The sequence below is a fragment of the Poecilia reticulata genome, linkage group LG17, assembly GCF_000633615.1.
Source record: "Poecilia reticulata strain Guanapo linkage group LG17, Guppy_female_1.0+MT, whole genome shotgun sequence".
In the NCBI taxonomy this organism is placed as follows: domain Eukaryota; kingdom Metazoa; phylum Chordata; class Actinopteri; order Cyprinodontiformes; family Poeciliidae; genus Poecilia; species Poecilia reticulata.
Genome location: NC_024347.1, coordinates 1,586,228 through 1,605,262, shown reverse-complemented (window position 1 = coordinate 1,605,262; position 19,035 = coordinate 1,586,228). Strand labels below are relative to the sequence as shown.

Below are 19,035 nucleotides of genomic sequence, written 5' to 3'. Positions count from 1 at the left end.
AAACGTATTGCACGCATTTGCAGAATTTCATCCAATACTTTATAGAAAGCCTCTCAACATTTGCTTGGTTGTCATTTTGACTCATTCTTCCACACAAACCATCTGCAAATCTTGAAATCTTTTTGGCCTTTCCCCAGATTTTCAAGTCAGGTGATTAACTGGAACACTCTTGTAGTTTTGCTTCGTTTCTCCCAAACCAATTAACAGTTTTCTAAACTATGTGGTTGGGACTGTTGTTTGTATGTGGCTAGGAAACTAACAGCACTCATTTTAACATTCACAAAGTTAAATTACGTGGCTGTAAACATTTCCATTAGTATCATTTTGCAAAATTAGGACACTTTTACTGAATAAGCAACCTCTTTACAATCCTTAGGTAACATTAAGCCCATTAATATTAATTTTCACATAGCAACAGCGATGCTTTCTAAATGCTGACAGATTTCAGCTGGCTTCTTGACTTTCTATGCCTTTTTACCAACAACTGGAGAGACTTTTGTATCAGTGCTTTCGTAAAAAATACTTAAACAGTTCATTCCTCTTTTCGCCTGTATCTGTGTAGATGCTCTTCAATAATAGCTCTTTGTATTTGTGTTTACAGTTTGCTGTAAGTACAGACTTTTCTCTGATTTGTGTATTTACACACACCTTTTGAAGCCAAAAAGGATTTTTCATGTTCGTATTTACAGCAGTCCACATTAATTTGCACCTCTGGTTAGGATGTGTGAAAATGAGTAAAATCCATTTATCTTTTATAACAGCAGTGTGCTTCTTGTCATTGAACATTTTCAGTATTTAACAGTGAATTTTGGAGGTTTGTTTTCCCTCTCTTATCATCCCTCTCTCTGTGCGTACAGGAAAGATAATAATGGACGCTCAGTCAGCCTGGCTTGAAACAATTTCCAGTTTTATTTTGTTATTAGTTGGATAAGTTTAGATTAGTACTGGAGTTGTCAGAGGATCTCAGACAGTGAGATATTTTGATATAAAAACACAAAATACAACGTAACAATTTGTGAAACCTCACCTGGAGCATTCTTTCTGTAGATTCGGTGTTCTCTGAATGAGTTTTAGCTCCACGTTGAGCTAACCCCCAACTTAGCTCAACCCCATATCAGGGGTCTTCCCTTCCTGAGTTAGATGCATCATTACACCCCTTCTGAATCGACTTATTGATTTCCTCTGGATTATTTCTGATGTTTTCCCTTCTCCAAAACCATTTCCCTAGTACTAGTACAATGAAACAGGGACAGAAAAAAATACAAATAATTTGCAAACGCAGACCATTAGCCACTGCTAGCGCTGAAGCTAGCAGTGGCTATTTGATGTATGTGTTTTTATTTGATGTATGTAAATTTCTGGTTCGAATTGTATGTAGTCTGCTTAATTTATTAATTTTTAGAAACAAATAGCATTCAGGAAAAGACAAAAATATTTTTTCATTGTGCACAAACAAGAGGTGCTACATTTAAAGCATTCAATTTCGAAGGAATTGCAGAAAGACAAGCCAAAAGCATTAGTGTTGACAGCCATCAATCATGTGTCATTTTTTTTACAGTCTTATTTGCCAAAAATATATCAAAAGAGGAACGGAAGCATTGCGAACAAAGAAATAAATGAGGTTGGCTGCTGCGTTGAAGACATAAAAAAACCCCCAAAAAAACATTTCACTGACCTTTATTCACACTTTAAATAAAATGAATAAATATTTACCAGGTTGAAATTAAATACTGTGTAAAGTGAGCAAATTCAATATTTCATGGCATTTAGGAAATACAAAATATGTTTTTGAAATCATGACTTCCTTTTATATAAATGGGAAAGGCTGTCCAACGGAAAACTAAGGAAAAATGCTGACCTCCTGAACCCAATAAATGGCTTTGCCACCCTTGACAGCACCCGTTTCCATTAAACGTCCACAAACAGTGTTTTACATCAGCGCGGAGGAAGGCTGGCACATTTTTTTTGGCAGAATTGCTATAATTCGCACACAATAAAGCGTTTTTTCTTTTTTTGAGGTTATGCCATCTCAAAGAAATCCAAGTCTAGACTTCAACAAAGCCACATCAAAACAAAACATTTAATTTTATTGTTTTATTAGATTTTCTAATTTATTAGATATTGTTTTATTGGAGTTTCTGGTGTGTTTTAGATTATTGTCCCGCAGCAAAAAAACCCAAGTGTGTTTAAGTATGAGAATACAAACTCTTGGTAATTCTCCTTCAGGATTGCATTTATGGTACACTGTAAAAAAAACAAACAAAAAAACTAAACGTAGATTTAACGGTAAAACGCCGGCAGCTGGGGTTGCCAGAATTCCACCGTAAAAAAAATTACGGGTAAAATCAGTTTTTTGTTTTACGGTGAAACTCCGACAGGTGGGGTTGCCATAAGTGAATTAACGGATCCAGTACTTTCAAAGGTAACAGTAAAATGATCAGACAGGGTGACATCAAAGACATTAGAAGTATTCACACCCCTCCTGATAACCAGGTTCGCATATGTTGAACAAGCTGAATCAGACCAAAATTATTAAGAATTTACTTGCAGCTAAACTTCATATTCCAAATAAATATAGAAAAGCTAACATTTATAGCTCTTTGAGGTAGAAATTTGTCTAAGACGCAACAAACTAGACCAGGGGTGGGCAACTCCAGGCCTCGAGGGCCAGACTCCTGCAACGTTTAGATGTGTCTCAATTTCAGCACACCTGAGTCAAATAATGAGGTCGTTAGCAGGGGGAGACCCTGACTGCACTTAGGAGGTGATTCAGCTGTTAGATTCAAGTGTGTTGGACCAGGGAGACATCTAGGAGTTGCAGGGCACTGGCACTCGAGGACCAGGATTGCCCACCCCTGAACTAGACCAACCCCGTCATTACCGCGTCATAAATGGTTTTGTTTTTCATGTTGTACAAAGTTTTAGACCAAATAGAATATATTACTTTCCCACACACTGATAAAATAAACCTGACGTGAATCTCTCTAGTAAAAATTTTATTTGGATAGTGGCCACTGCGTTTGTTTTGGTTTACTCACTTGGAATATTTACTTTTGGCGTCATTCGAAAACCTTCTTCGCGTTATTGAAATGACTTACAATGTTGGCTTTTGTTCTTAAAACAATATAATTTATCTGAACCAATAATTTGATATTTGGACCAAATAGCACTAACAAAAATGTTTAATTTCTTATGAATAACTTGATTTTAGAACTAGTCTTACCTACACAGTGCCTAATCTTGCATAAATATTTGCGTCTACATAGCCAACAGTTTATACAGCATCAACTCTTGATTTGTTTGTACGTTTATAACGTTGCCAAAAAAAGAAATCGGTTTGTGATTGGTAATGAGAAAAACAGCCGTACATGTCTTTTTAATTTGGTGTATGTAAACTTCTGGTTTCAACTGTCCCTGCAGCCGACGCCGATATGAAAAGAACCAGGAAAAACAACAACAACATCCGTCTTCATCGCCCAACCTTAATAGAGCCGCCTGTGCTGTGTGCCATCAGCATTAACACAGCACTCATGAAACAGACGCGAGGAAAGGGTGAACAATAAACGCGACCTCTTAAGTAGAGAGTCAGACTTTTTTTTCCCTCTGCCCATAATGCCTTCGGAAATAAAGACACCAGAACGTACCGACTCCCGCTTTGAGCTGACATTTTGTCTTGAATAAAAACAGTGACACAATCCGAAAGGCCTTATCAGGCGGAGACATACGGAGGCAGACACATTCACAGACAGTTACTGAACTCTTCTCAGACAGAACGCACTCACACCCCGTCAGCTGCTAGCCAATCTGCTAATGGGGTGAGACGCTGCTGGCGCGCAGATTTGTAAGCCTAGACGCAGAAACAACAACTTTGTCACTTTGCCTTAGAGATATATTTAAAAAAAAACACTACGAGTTTCATAAAAGACGTCTGTATAATTCATGAAAGACTATGGATTTCCGAGGCGGTGCCTCCTTGGAGCTTTCACAGAACGTCTCTATAACCGAGTCAGCTGAGGTTTTTTGAATGATGGTGCTATTCGCATTCAGGACAGTAGCCGGCTCACTTTTCTTGGCCTGAATCCCATACCGGGAGATGAAATCAGACAGCTCTGGGAGGACGGAGACTGTAAAAAAAAAAAAAGAGGAAGGAAGGAAGTACAAACCGAGTCCACGGTGCAGTCTGTCCCTGACAGGTCTAAATGGACCAGGCAGTTGGGCTGGGCCAAGAACAGGTACAGGTTCTGCAGAGGAAGGAAAACAAATGACGTGTTTTAAGCGATTAATACATTAAAGACTTTTAAAGGACATTTTTGTGAGATAATTCAGGTGTGTTCATGTTATGCACACAAACTTCAACATATTTTATTTGGATTTTATATAACAGACCCACACAAAGCACAGCTTCCTGCTTTTGGAGCGGTCTCCAGTCCGTCTTTTTTTTCACATACGCATTTGAACTGCGCCAGAATTCACTTCAAACGAACCAAGACCTAACCGAGTCCGCCTAGGTTTTCAGGTGGACCAGAGTTCCCGGGTATTTTTTGTCCGCATCAGAGATCGACTGTGCATTCACATCTCCCCAAATGAACCAGACTTTCAAGCAGAGCTGAGTTTCAGAAGGTCAGTCTGTAGACGCTGTGCAGACACGGTGAACTGACTGGGTGATTCACTTTTCATGCTTTCACAATATTGCCAGAAGTAATGCAAGAAAGCTTGAAGAATCTTCTTTGGTGTAGTGGGGGAAAAAACCTGAGGATTTTGGGCAGACTGAGATGCCGGCAATGATTCTCAGTGTTACCGGGGATAAATTATGGTACATTTTTCAACTCTAAAGTTTTTGAAATTTGTCAGACATGCTTCTTGGTTAGTCTGAGATGCCAATTCTAGCAGGTCTAATTCATCCAGTCTGTTTCTATGCAGCTTTTCCTGACAAAAATACTTCATAAAAACAGCAGACATGGTCCATGTAGCTTAATAAGTGTCACTCACTGTGGCGTCCTCTCCAGACAGAACCCCGGGGTTCTTGCTGAGGTCCAGGTGCAGCAGAGAGTTGGAGTAGTCGTCACTTGAACACAGAGCCTGAGACAATGAAACAACGCCTGGTGGAATAAAACAGAAATGAAGGGATGCATCATTTAGCCAGCCAATGACTGATGATCACATTTGCTTTTTTTGTTTAAGTGACAATTTCAACACTGTCGGTGAGCATAAGCAACTATAGAAAAAATAAAGCGTCAAAATGAACTAAAAGAGGAAAAAAGGGGGGAAAACAACTAAAGAGGAGTTTTTTTTGAAGAAGTTGTCATAAGAAAGGAGCTATAAAAAACATTTTGTCTCTGTCGTACTTTCAGAGTGTTCCCTGAACCAAAACAAAGGTCAGATCACAGGTCTGAAGTACCTCTTGTTGCACAAAAACACAATACAGCAAGGGAATCATTAACTCTACAGAAGAGATACTGAGAGGTGGCAGTAACTAAAAAACAGGAATCACTAAAGCCTGCCGTTTGCTCTGTGGTGCATCTTGGGCCCTCAGCAGCAGGTGCAGGAAGCACGCTTTGCCCATTCTATTGCTTCAAAGAGCATCTGTGCTAGAAGGCAGATATGGCACGTGTTGCTCGAAAGCAGACGAGGCGCTAAGCTCCTCATCCCTTAATTTGTAGCGATTAAGAGGGAAATGACAGGAAGAGGGGACAGAGAGTCTAATCCTCCCCCCACCATCCATCTAGTCATCAGCTGCTGTGAGTGGGGGGAACGTTGGAAAGCCATCAAGATGACCCGACTTTATCGCCAGAGTGTGTACATGCTGGTTTTCTGGCGCACCCGTACAGCGTCTTTCTACATTCCGTAATGCTACAACCTCTAATTTTATGGAAGAGACGAATAAATATTGAGGTTGAAGAAAACGTCAAGTCTACGTTTTTCTACAGGACTGTCAGGAGATGATGGGGAGATATATGGAGCTAAAACAGGGGTAACCCTTAAAACATAAAATTATTAGAGGCTGCAAAGGTCCTGGGCTGAAGGTACATGTTCATTAAACAGACCTACAATGTTAGATCCAAGCATATTCATATGTTAGAATGACCCAGAGCAAGTCCAGACAAAACGTGAAAGCGTACGCTGACAGAGGCTCTCCAACTAATGATCTGACAGAGCAGGCTCTAGATGAGCTGAGCTGGTTTTACAAAGCGCTGATCAAATACAGAACACACCATCTTCAAATTGTCTCTGGAAAAAAGAAAAACTTTGAAAGCCATGCTTCTTTTTTGGTTCCCTTCACAATTAATCACTACTTTCTGCTGTTCTATCACGTAAAATCCCATTGAAATACATTAAAGCTGATGGTCGTGTTCTGAATAAATGTAGAAACAACGAACTCACAAGGCACTGTCCTGTAGGTGTTTAAGAATCACATGAAAAGGAAGAGGAGGGGGAAAAGAGAGAGAGAGAAAGAGAGATCTATAAATATTCAGCAAAAAGTGGTCAGCCTCTCCAAAGTCACGCCAACAACTACAACTCAAGGTCAGACCAACTGCATCCTGCTGAATCACTGTCTGATCTTGCTGGCTTTTAAAAAAACTCATTTATAACGCGCTAACTTGGTGTCAGGGTCACTATCTGGAACGCACACGACACTTTTAGCCTTAAATATTGCATTTAGCCTATCCTTATTTAATCGGCTGCGTGAAGACGCACAGGAAAGCTGCCAAAAGATGAAGAAAAACTGAAGACATTTGCTTAACAGACACACTTGATCAACTTTAACAAATGTGAGAGAGTCATTGACTTTGTGTTGATATGAAAAATCGTGTGTGTGCGTGTGTGTGAACTCTATGTCAAGCACTGCAGAGAGCAAAGAGGCCATTTTTTTGCTATCAGCATGGAAAGAGCTGCAAGGCCATTTTCAAACAATCTGTCATCCATTGTTTTGCAAAGAACAAGCCTCCACAGTTACAAGAGCAGTAGAGGAAGGAAAATTCTTATCATGGGTGTCCAGCCAAACAGTTAGCATTGTGTCAAAGTAAACCAACATGTCTGACCAATGTTTCCGACACCTAGTTGGATCTATTGCACAAATAAGGTGGTCAGTCTTTATGGTCAAACATAAAGCTATCAATTGGATAGCTCTTAATTTGACTCATGCAACAAGACAGCTGTCTTAAACCACAGCAAATCCACAACATACTGACTCTAGAAAAAAGAGAAGGACTGAAATGTGAGAAAGTTGTCCAATTTAGTCACTGCTCCCTATTGAGATGTTGTGGGATTTAACAGAAATGTTCAGTAGTGAAAGTCCACAAACTTTAAAACAGCGAAGAAAAGCTGCACAAGAGGAGCTGCTTCTGCAACTACGACCGAAACTGGGTCAGAACGCTACAGGATTCAGTCAAAAATATGGCAGAAACATTTCCAAATCAATCGTCTGTCTCCTCTTGGACACAACACATCTTCGGCTCTGACGTCACCCATGTTTAAACGTTGCTCTTCGGGATGATGCCGTACACAGAGCAGGCATCGTCAAAAAGGCTTTGTGTGTAATCAAAAAATCAAAAAGCTTTAAAGAATCGAAGATCATACACCTCTGCACACATCACACAAAAACCTTTAACTACTGATAGAACTAAGGAAAGAAGACAAAAGGTTCTACGTGACAGGTCAAAGAAATGCGTTGGTAGATTTGTAAAGCAAAAAAAAAAAAAAAAAAAAAGAAACTTCCTGGCACCTTGAAGCAATGCTAAGACTTTAGAAAAATGTATAAGCCCAGTAGGGAGTCTCCTTTTTTGTCTTTCTTGGTTTGACACATCCAGATGTCAGTTGTATATTTTTTTTCTCTAAAACTTGTCTTTTTAAACCTGAAGTCGGTCTCACTCAAAGTGTGTCTGAATTTAAACTCTCGATGACGTAACTCACAGATAAGATTGAAAAATTCGTCCTTCGGGATGAATGAAAGGTTGATGAAAGGAAGATTCCTTTAATCGTTGCTACCTGAAAGTTAATGAATCACCAACTGTAGTTTTTATACACCGTTTCTCCCTTTAGGCTGAAATTATAATTTGAAAAAATTTGGCAAATATTTTAATTTTTATTAATGCAGATTGTTAAAATTTGAATGAATAACAGAATATGAACTTTTTTGTTTTGTCTTATTTATTAGGTGCTTACTATCTGTTGCAACACATAATGTAGATATGCATATTACATTGATACATTATTTAAGCTGAGGAAGATAAGATCTACCGTATTTTCCGCACTATAAGGGACACCTAAAAACCTTCCAATTTCCTCAAAAGCCGACAGTGCGCCTTATAATCCGGTGCGCCTTATATATGGACCAATATTGAGCCGCAACAGGTCTAGCAACTACGGTAAGCAGCTGCCGACTTCATTTTCCACAGTAGAAGAAGTGCGCGGTGCATGCTGGGATAGTTGTCAGAACGCTAATAAAGTTTGATAATACATTTAAAGCCGGGGGGGGGAGTGGGAAGAAAGACGGAGACTGTGGCGGCAGCGTGTCGGTTGGTCAGTGTTTCCCAGAAAGCAGTTTGGCACAATATCGCAACACCAAAACCGTGAGTGAAACAATGACTGGGGCAGACTACTATATAAAGTACTCGGGGACCACTTCTTTATAAATGTAGATATGGATTAATAGAGTACAGAACAAATTGGCAACCCAAACTGAAGTGTCTATTCTATGCGCCTTATAATGCAGTGCGCCATATATATGAAACATTTTTTAAACGTTTTTGCATTAATGGTGCGCCTTATAGTGCGGAAAATACGGTAATAACTTACATTTAGTAGAGTAACTTTTTTTAAAAAAAAAACAAAAGTACTTTTAGGAATAATTTCATTACACCATGCTTCTAACTTTTGCTTGAGTAATATTACAATTAGCTGAGACATTTGAAAGTTAAAAAGAAGCAGTAAACACAATATGTAAATAAATATATAGTCTATATAAGTACTTTACCCTTATTACCTTATGTATTAGTTTAATACACAAAAATATTAGAAAAAGTGTTTCTTCTTCCTTCATTTGATTTCTTGCATTTGTGTCATTTATTTACACAGAAAAAAAAAAACTGGTCTAATAATTAATCTGAAATCCTGTTAAAGACAGAAATACAAACATATATGTTATAATGCTGCTTAAACCCTAATTTAACTGTAAATGACATTAAAAAAAGGTGCGTTATTTTTATTCATAACAATCATTCTTTAGCATATTTCTATGGAAGATAAATGTCAAATTAATATACCCATAAATGCTATAGAAGATTTAAAAAATGGCTTGAAATATAACAATCTAAAAAAAGAGGGCTATTAACAAGAATATATGTGGATTTGCTTTTGCACACATAATCTTTTTGAATCAACAATTTTGTTCGAGGACGGTCGTATTGTTGAGGATAAAAGCAACTGGGGCACCGCATACAATCGCATGTAGGCATTAAATAAAACAAATAAATAATAAAAAAAAACACTGCTTATAATTCTGACCCCAATATCATTTTGAAGATGGGTCATGCGTAAAACGGGTCTGTTAATCTGTGCGAAAAAGGGGCAAACAAAGTATTTGAGGCATTGAGGTGGATCAGTAACAGACCTTTTTTTCCACCCTCGACTTTGTGCCACGTCTCATTACGTTTAAGAAAGCTCAGCGATGTCCCAGTGAACAAGGTTAGGCTCAAGGCCTTGCTCTGCCTACCCTTGGAGGAGAGAGACGTCTTGGAGAGATTCAGGAGTCGTAGACCTTTGTTGAGCCGGCAGACTTGTTGAATTAGGTTGGAGACTCCTGGATGAAGACAGGGAGGTGAGGGGAAAGAGAAAAGATGAGAAAGGGCCCCCATTTAATAAAAAAAGGTGACTAATAATACACAGAGATAGGGCTTACTTATTCAATTTAAATATTTGCTTAAACATTTCAAACACAGAAAAAAAAGAGAAATGAATGCCAAGTAGAGTGTGTTGAAAAACTGACATAAATCAGTTAAAAATGACAAAGTTCAATTATGTATCTGATTATACGGAAGAAACTGAATTAATCAAGGCAGCACAAAAATACTTAAGACTGATATACAAGACTGTCAGCTAAAAATATATTTTTCTAAGAGAAATGTGCATTTATATTTTAAATAATCAAATAAAACAAACATGCATAAAAGTGGGTGCCAAATGACTTTTATCTCCGTTTTCCTCTGCATGCCTTGGATTAAGCCAGACGCAGACCATGTGCTAAGCCAAATTACGTAACGCAGTTTCAATTGATTTTTTCCCCCCCTTAATCTACAGCAATCACGACGGACACATAAAAGCCTCTTCCTTATTAAAAATCTGTTTATTTTTATGCTCAGGATCCCTGCGTGATCCTTAGCTTTTTTTGTGATCATACATCTTATTTAGTGGCTGCTGTTGTGTTGCATTTGTAATCACAATAAAAAGGCCTGCACATTGTCAATACTCATAAACACACGCCGACACACCAGGGGGCTGATACGTGTGAGCGCAAGGAATCCACTGAGGCAAGTGGAAGTGACAAGTGTCAGACGGAGGGAGAGAGGGTGTAGGGGTGGGAAAATAAATTAGCTAATGAGGGAAGGTGGCGTGCGTGCGAAAGCCTGGCTCTGGCTTAACACAAAGCTCAACGGTGTCTCCTTGTAAGGGTAAGCAATACAAGGATGATGGATTGTGAGGGATTAGAACGGGTTGAGGATCCGCCGAGGCAGCGAGATCACAGGGTCACCCGAGGCAGAGGCTCCCAAAATTCATTTAAATAACGTTATGAGGAGAGTTGTGAAAGCAACGATTGGTCAAATGCGCTGGCGTTAATATCAAGTCAATTAAACCAGAGCAAAACGACGACAACATTAACAGCTGGTGTTTACTTGGACCTTTTTAGCTTGGACCTATTAACCTGCTAGCATAACAAATCAGGAAATGGTTTGTTAGCCATTAGCTAGCTAGCTAGCTCAGAACACAGAAAATATGAAGCGCTGATTTTTCTCACTTATGCAGCTGTGTCAACTCGCCCCTTATTTCCTACTTGATTTCCTGCTTAATTTTTGTTGCAATAATGATATTATCTACACTTGCATGTTTACTTGTTTGTAGGTGAAACATGGCGCGTCTATGAGCTAAAACCTTAATTAGCGTAGGGTGCAGACAAATGTTTTTGAATATTTCCAAAGAAACTAATGTGTTAAAAAAAAACTGCGAGCAAAAAGAATTGTTTTAGTGGATGCTTCAAAACACTCAACAATCCTCAGTGTTTTAGATATGTGTTCATTTTAGTTTTTATGCTAGAGAAATAAGATTACTTGCTATAAGAGCAATTACACAAAAAGCTATTAGAGGGTTGACTTCAAGTTTTATTACATTTTCAGTTTTACCTCTGACTTTAAAATATTAGCTAAAATAAACACATTTATTTAGCGGGTCGTTGTCATGAGTTTATAAAACATGGGGCTAATTTTAAAGTTGTCTCAGAGTCAAAACAACAGTTAATAAATGTATAAATATAAAAAAAACTATTCTGCATCCCCAGAACCAGAACCAAACATGAAGAGCAGCTTCAGGAACAAAATTTGGAACAAACTTCCAGAAAACTGCAAAAGACCTGAAACACTGAGTTCCTTTAAATCAAGCCTAAAGCCCCACATGTTTACAGTTAAATGGAAGATTGACCAACATATTCAAAGCACACTGATGATTATGATGATGGCACTCGACAGAATGTAATGTTTGCTCCTGGTTTAATTGATAACTTTGTTGTTTTTATTAGTTTATTTTTGTGTTTTTATAACGTAAAAACTTTGAACTGCCTTGTTGCTGAAATGTGCTATACAAATAAACTCCATTGATTGAACATAACTTTAATAATCAACATTTAGTATTGTTATAAAATTATGTTATGCATTTTTGCTTTAAATGTTCTTGTTAATACCATCTTGTAGTGGTATTTTGACTCAAGATTGTCATAAAATTAGAATGTCATAATCGCCTGGTGCCTGATTATTATACATTAGTTGGGCTTTATACATGCTGGTAAAATGGCAGAAACACATTAACATCTTTTAAAAGTGTGCTATGACCTTGTTTATGCTTTTATTTAAGGAGTTGTGTTTCTTTGGTGATGCTCACAGTGTCATGGTAAAAAATAAAAAATAATCTGAATATAATCATTTTCCCATATGTCCCACCCCTTTGTCTTCATCACCGGTGTATGCACCATAGGATAGCAATTTATTTCTACACTTAAAAATAAAATAAAAAAGTTTCAGTTGTGACGACAAAAGGAAAAAGAAAGAGCCTTTTATCATGAGAAGCACAGATAATCAAACACAATGAAAGGTGGATGGGAGGATCGCCGAGAGTGAGGGAGCTGCAAGGACAGTGATTGATTCAGGGTTCTTTGAAAGCAAACAAAAGCTTTGCTCAAGTAATAGTCAAAGAACAATAGGATGTGCCCGCAGAGAGGAGTCAGTGGGAGGGAGAACGAGTTCACCGAGTCGCTACCTTGGTTGTCAAGTGTGTTATGAGCCAGATTGAGGGAGTGAATCACGGAGGCTGGGTTCTCTGATAAAGCCGACGCCATCTTCTGTGGAAAATCCCTGGAGAGAACAGGAGAAACAAGAAATTGAATTCCCTGGAAAAGCAGTGGGTTCCCTCCTGCTTTCAGCAACTGAATTAAGCTGAACTTCTGAGGTCACTTTTGTCCCCACATCCACAAGGTCAGAGCATTTGTAATAAAGTGGTTTTAACACTAGCACTTCTTTACGTCTAAAAATCTGTCTTATCTAAAATACGGAAAAGGTGAGCATGGTTGTCAACTCTGTTATTTTAAACATTTCTCCTCAAACAAGTATCCATCAAAACAATTCCCGCTTTTGTCGCTTGCATTTCTCGTATTGACCCACCTGCAGAGGGATTACTGTCCCCATTTAGTTCCAGTTTCAATCACTTCGGTAAATACAAACAAAACTTAGATCGAGCCAAAAACAGGAATTAGGTTGAAACTTTCAAAATGGTGAAAGCACAGTAATCGAAGGATCAAACATTTCTCACAGAGCTTAAAGGACGGACGTCACTGGAAGTTATATTTGTCTGCTGGCCAAAGACTGAACTCGGAGTGAATACTAATGCTCGTCTGTGGCTGTTGTTTGCCAACACTTTTGTATAGATCGTTTATCCCCAAGTGCCATAACAAATCAATTATACAATACGGGCTTAAAAAAAAAATCTTCCAGGCAAGTTGAAACAATAAAATAAAACATATAAAAACTCCTATAACCATTCAAGAGTCTATTATGCTAATTTTTGCACCACAGAAATGTAAGCACCAAGATGCCACTAGATGTGTGATCTGAAGCGTGCAATGGAAACCACACAAGTTTGGAAGCAACTTCCAATTAATTCCTTTTCACTATGCCTTAAAATCCGACGTGAATTTGGTGGATTCCGGGATGCGCATTTCACTCTTTTCTGTCATTGCTAAGCATAATGTCCTCAGTTCACCTTTAGGTAAGCATTAATGTTGCCAGACCATCGCTGCATGTTGACAAAAAGGGGCTTAGTTTTAGGTTTGAGAAAATTTGCACAACCTGAGAGCAACAGTTTGCATATTTATGTTTGCAATGCTGTTGCTAAAGCCAGAGGAGGTCAGATTGACAAAGAAAAAAAAGCAAAGCAAGAAAGATATAATGTGTTCTGACACATGAATATTTATGCAATAGCTGATTTTATGGTGAAGTGAACATATTAAGCATATCTTTAGGGATCAGTTTGATCTTGCATCCAAACATTTCATCTGATGTAGGTAATTTGATTCTTTTAGGTGGGTACTTGATTTGTCATAAGATTCAATACCACTTGGACAGGCCATTCATAATAGACATGGGCATCACTGCCGTTAATATGGAACGTATTGAAGCGCTTTGCAAATATGGTTGCGTGGTTTTATTTAATCTCATGTGACGCTGTGCAGACGGTCTGTCTGTGCTGATGAAAATTCATTCTGGGTTTTAGAGACAACCTGCAAGCAGCAACAAGCTATAGGGATGTTTCTCATACAGTGTTTTTGAGCCTATTTATTGCATTTTGTGGACTGAAGATCAGCTGGAATCAATCAAGAAGAGGCCATGTTTGCAAAATGCTTTTGAAAAGGGCGAGTCAACAAGAAAATGGCCTCAAACTGACCAGTGTATGAGCAACATCTTTGGGTTCAAACCAACAAGTGTATTGTTATGGAATGGCCAGCCCAATACCCAGACCTTTACCCCAGGGATGGGCAAACTTGGTCCTGGAGGGCCAGTGTCCTGCAACTCTTAGATGTCTCCCTGGTCCAACACACATGAATCCAACAGTTTAATCAACTCCTAAGTGCAGTCAGGGTCTCCAGAGTCCTGCTAACAACCTCATTATTTGACTCAGGTGTGTTGAAGTTGAGATGCATCTAAAAGTTGCAGGAGACTGGCCCTCGAGACCTGGAGTTGCCCACCCCTGCCTTAACCCAATTGAAAACTAATGGGAATGACTTCACACATGCTGCTTCTGAGGATAATCTCAGAAATGGAGGAACTGTGGAATGTGGTCCAATCAAAGGTGCCAGAAGTCAGTGGTCTCCACGCAACACAGATATGAAGCGGCTCTCAGAAATATGGGGTTATGCCATCAAATATTCATTCAGTGACTCACAGCAACCCTAAATCTTTAGGCATTTTTATAAGAAGATGTGGAAGGAAACGTACTGGTGTCATCTGTAACACAAATTCAGTTTTGCTTATTGTTTATATGGCATGACTGAGGTAATTTAATTGGATTTATTTTTGCTAAAGCAAAGGTTTAACTTGTCCAAGATAAAAAAAAGAGAAATAAACTATGAGCACTACTTGTATTTCATTTCTCATTTAATAACCCTTTCAGCTCCCAAATGAAAATAAATTCAGGATGCTAGTGCGTGACTTTATATGTGACATAATTTCACTATTCAATTGAAAATATCTTTTTGTTGTTGTTTTTTGAGGGCAGGAGTGTTTTTTGGTGGACTTCTACTGCACAAAGCCGGGTGCCTTTCCCACTCAAAGAGCGTCACTGCCAGGAAAATATAAAACCCTGCACCTTTATGAGGCTGTAAATTATTTCTCCCTGAGGCAGCAAATTCATCTCAATTAATGGTAAATAAGAAAAATGCCCTGCTAAGTCTTAGCAGCATTGCCCCGCAGGTGGACAGTCCTGCCAGCTATTGCTTGCGATTTCTCAGCGATTTCGGCAGATAAACACCGCGTTCGTCATCAAAAGGCAGACGGGAGGCTTTATCGGAGCTTTGCTGGATGAAAGACCGAGGCTGAACGGAGGTGAGCAACGGGGAAGAGGGAGAAGAGGCTAGACTGGAAAGGTCAGGCCATCAAAGAAAAGGAGGAGAGTGAGGCGAGACAAGAGGGGATAAAAGAGGAAAGAGAGAAAGGCTTGAGTAAAAGAACGGGGGGGTGAAGGAGTGTTTTAAGAGGTAAAGGTGCGAGAGAAAGTAGAAGAGATTAAATTGGATTCAGCTAAAAGAGGTGACAGGGTAGGCCGGTCATTTTTCAGGGAAGTGGAAACCTACGCTTTAAGACCGGCGTTCTCCAGCGTGAGCTCCTCCAGACTGTTGGACTTGCTGACCGTGTGCAGAATCTGGTCCACCACCTCTGACCCCTGTTGAAAAATGCAAAGCAAAATCTGTGGCTGAGGCTTTCTGGTGGGAAAAAAAAACTAGTCGGCCTTAATGCACATACAGAAACTAGGGTGAGGGGAGTGATTTATCTCCATAATGTACTTTGATTTAAGCAATAATAAAATCTGAAAAGTTAAAAACTAATTTCATTTGCATCGCCTTCCAGAAGACTATTGCTTTTTATTTATTTCAGAAATGTATTCCTCGCAACTTAAAGAGCTGAAACTGAGATAAGTCAAGCATCAATATATGGAGAATTATAGATGAAATTAATATGCAGCAAAATCAAAATGCAATTCATTTCATCTTTACCAAAACTTTAAATAAAACTATTTGAGCTATTTCGTTAAAGCAATTTAGATAGTTTTGCAAGTTAAAAATGTCAATTCCAGAGGAGAAGTTCAAGAACAAGAAAAGCAGAGTTTTGGTCGTCTAATCAGTTCAAGTTTTATGGCAAACGTATGAAATTAAAGCAACTCTCAGTGTGAACCCAAAACTATGAGCACTATAAATAATTAATAAAGACTTAGTGAGTCAGCTGGAATGTGCAGCACTCTCCTCTTCAGCCTTTGCTTTTCAAATTGAATCTTCCTTCCTCGAATAGTCTTAATAATCCACCGTCGTGCACGAATGCATTTTCTAACGTGATACGTCCGTACCGCTTCGCTGACTGCAAAACAGTTGCATTAAAAAAAATCTTCACAAAAGAGGAAAAATGTAGATTTTTCAGCTTCCTACTAAAAATAGCTCTATGCGATGCCTCAACTTTGATGTGTAAATCAGTTACGAAACGCAGCGATGGCTTCGACTTTGAGCATCAGGTGTGATAAGAGTGTAAAAAATATATATCTTAATGAGGGGCTAGGACAGCATCAATGACACATAATTCATGATTTTATGCAAACATTTTGATATGAGCCATCCACAAAGCAATAAAACGTTGGCTGGAGAAGAAAAATCCATTCAGATTACATGCAGCTCTGAGTAAGACTGTTGTCAATTTAGGTTTTTTTTGTTTAGTTGAAGAGATTCTTTATCAGTGTGAAAAGATTATACTGAATGGGATTTTTAAAAACAAGAATTGGTCAATTTAGGGTAAAAATGTCTCTAATCCATACGTAATGTATACAATTATGCCACATATCAATAAATATTATCCATAGCAGTAAATACAATGTCAGCATAACACAGCTTCAACTCTTCTAGAAAGGCTTTCCACAAGGTTGAGGAGTGAGTTTATGGGAATTTTTTGACTGTTCTTCCAGAATTGCAACAGTGAGGTCAAACACCGATGTTGGACATGAAGGAGTGGCTCAGTCTCAACTCTAATTCGCACAAAATGTGTTTTGTGAGGTCATGGATTTGCAATTCTTCCACCCCAAACCTAATCATCCACGTCTTCATGGACTTTGTTTTGTGCTCTAGGTTTCTCCAAACTGTTTCCATAAAGTTAAAAGCATGAAATTGTCCAAAATGTCCTTGTAGGCTGCCGCATCAAGATCTGATCTTACTTAAACTAACAGGCCAGGCTTTATTCCTCAGAAATACTAATATCATTTATCCATCTGCACCAAAGTTTGTATTTGACACAATGCAGTCTCCTGGACAGATCCTTAGAAAATATACTTTGATCACACACTTTTTGTCAGAACTGACATGTTTCTTGCTGGATGGTTCATCACTTTTCTTGGCAAAACTGGAAAACGAATTTAAATTGTCTGGTTTCCATACGAAGACCCGCCTTTTAAGGCTAACCCACCAGCTTTTGATCAAATAGAGGTGGGCCGAGTTTCAACCTGCTTTAGTAATCCCTAAACCAGTTTTAATGTGCGATTGTGATTATGTTGGAACTGTCTATGGTGCCCCAGTTTCAACCATTAGATCCAGTCTGTCACCTTCAGATGAAAGGAACTATGGATGTTCAACAGGAAAAAGCTGCCAAAAAGCCAGTGCCACTGTTCAGAGTGAACTCTGAGATCTTGTGCAGAAAGAAAGAAGGCGCTACTCTAAATTTGACACTTTCAAGCTCAAATGAAATTTTCATTGACCCACTCGTACAATACAGATGCCTGGTCAAACAAGAAAAAGGTTGAGCTGTTTGGCTACAATGACAAGAAGAATATGTGAAGTTTTAACCAGGCTTTTAAACAAACACCTACTGTCCAGCATGGTGGTGGTAGCATCATGCTAAGGGTCTGTTTTGCCAGCAGTAAAACTGTTGCATTAGATAAGATGGATGAAATAACAAAATACAAGAATTACCTTAACGTTCTCCAACTGAACAGAAACAAAACTGAAGTTATTATCTATGGGCCTAAAGAGGAACGTTCCAGAACGAGAGTAGCTTCAGCTATTGCAGCTAGAAACCAGTGATCAGACCCAGAATCTGGGTGTGGTGACGGACTCAGACCTGAACATTCAGAGCCACATAAAGTCGGCCTTCTGTTACCTGAAGAACATTTCCAGGCTTAGAAGACGAATGTTGCAGCAAGATTTAGAGAAACTCATCAATATGTTTATCTTTAGTCGCACTGATTACTGCAACAGTGTCTTCACTTAAAAAAAGCCAGACAGCTGCAGCTGATCCAGAACACACTGCTGGTCGCATTCTCACTAAAACCAGGAAGATGGAGCACATCGCCTACGTCCTAAGGTCCTTACACCGGCTCCCTGGAGCTCAGGTTTGTTGCTTGTTTCATAATTGATGAGTAGCTGATGTTTTCATAATGCAACTGCCTTGTTGTTGAAATGTGCTACACAAATAAACTTGAAAAAAACTGGATTTGAAATTTAATTGAAGCCTCTGAAAACGCCCACCCAAATATTAGTGGACTGCATGTACATATTGTAAGCGTATAATTTTGGCCTTGAGTAGATAAGAGAAAATCAATATAAAAACACTACTTTTATAAAACTGAAGTTATTATCTTCAGTTTTTACATAAAACTTTACAAATTTACATAAAATTGTTTTATGTAATTCTTGTTTTTAGAAATATTTCTATGTTGTTGTTTTTTTATTTGTTCAATTATATAGTAAAAACCAAAAATCAAATGATTGATCAAATTATTAATAATGCCAGCAATAAGTATCTAATAAGTCTAGGCCAGGTAATTACAGCATCTGGTACAAAGGTTTGGAATGGATAAATATATGAAGAAAAAAAATGTATTTTCATTACTATTCTCATGTCTTTGCAGTACAGCTTGGTGAACCAGGTGTTGTAGGCAATGGATGCCACAATCACTGCCAAGTCCCTGGAAGAAACAAACACACACACACAAATTAGATAGAAAATTCAAATGTTTAAATTAGCCAACGCC

General features: G+C 38.5%; 1 protein-coding gene across 3 annotated transcripts in view; it reads right to left on the bottom strand.

The window, feature by feature from the left end:
- carmil3 (capping protein regulator and myosin 1 linker 3) overlaps window positions 1-19,035 on the bottom strand; it is a 110,301-nt gene that overhangs the window by 51,344 nt on the left and 39,922 nt on the right. For all 3 annotated transcript variants that reach the window (XM_008432998.2, XM_017310136.1, XM_017310137.1), the window contains exons 9-14: window positions 18,894-18,969; window positions 15,605-15,693; window positions 12,520-12,614; window positions 9,713-9,799; window positions 4,990-5,099; window positions 4,164-4,241 (exon numbers count right to left, since the gene is read on the bottom strand). In XM_008432998.2, coding sequence (XP_008431220.1) covers window positions 4,164-4,241; window positions 4,990-5,099; window positions 9,713-9,799; window positions 12,520-12,614; window positions 15,605-15,693; window positions 18,894-18,969 — 535 coding nt within the window. The remainder of the gene's footprint in view (window positions 1-4,163; window positions 4,242-4,989; window positions 5,100-9,712; window positions 9,800-12,519; window positions 12,615-15,604; window positions 15,694-18,893; window positions 18,970-19,035) is intronic.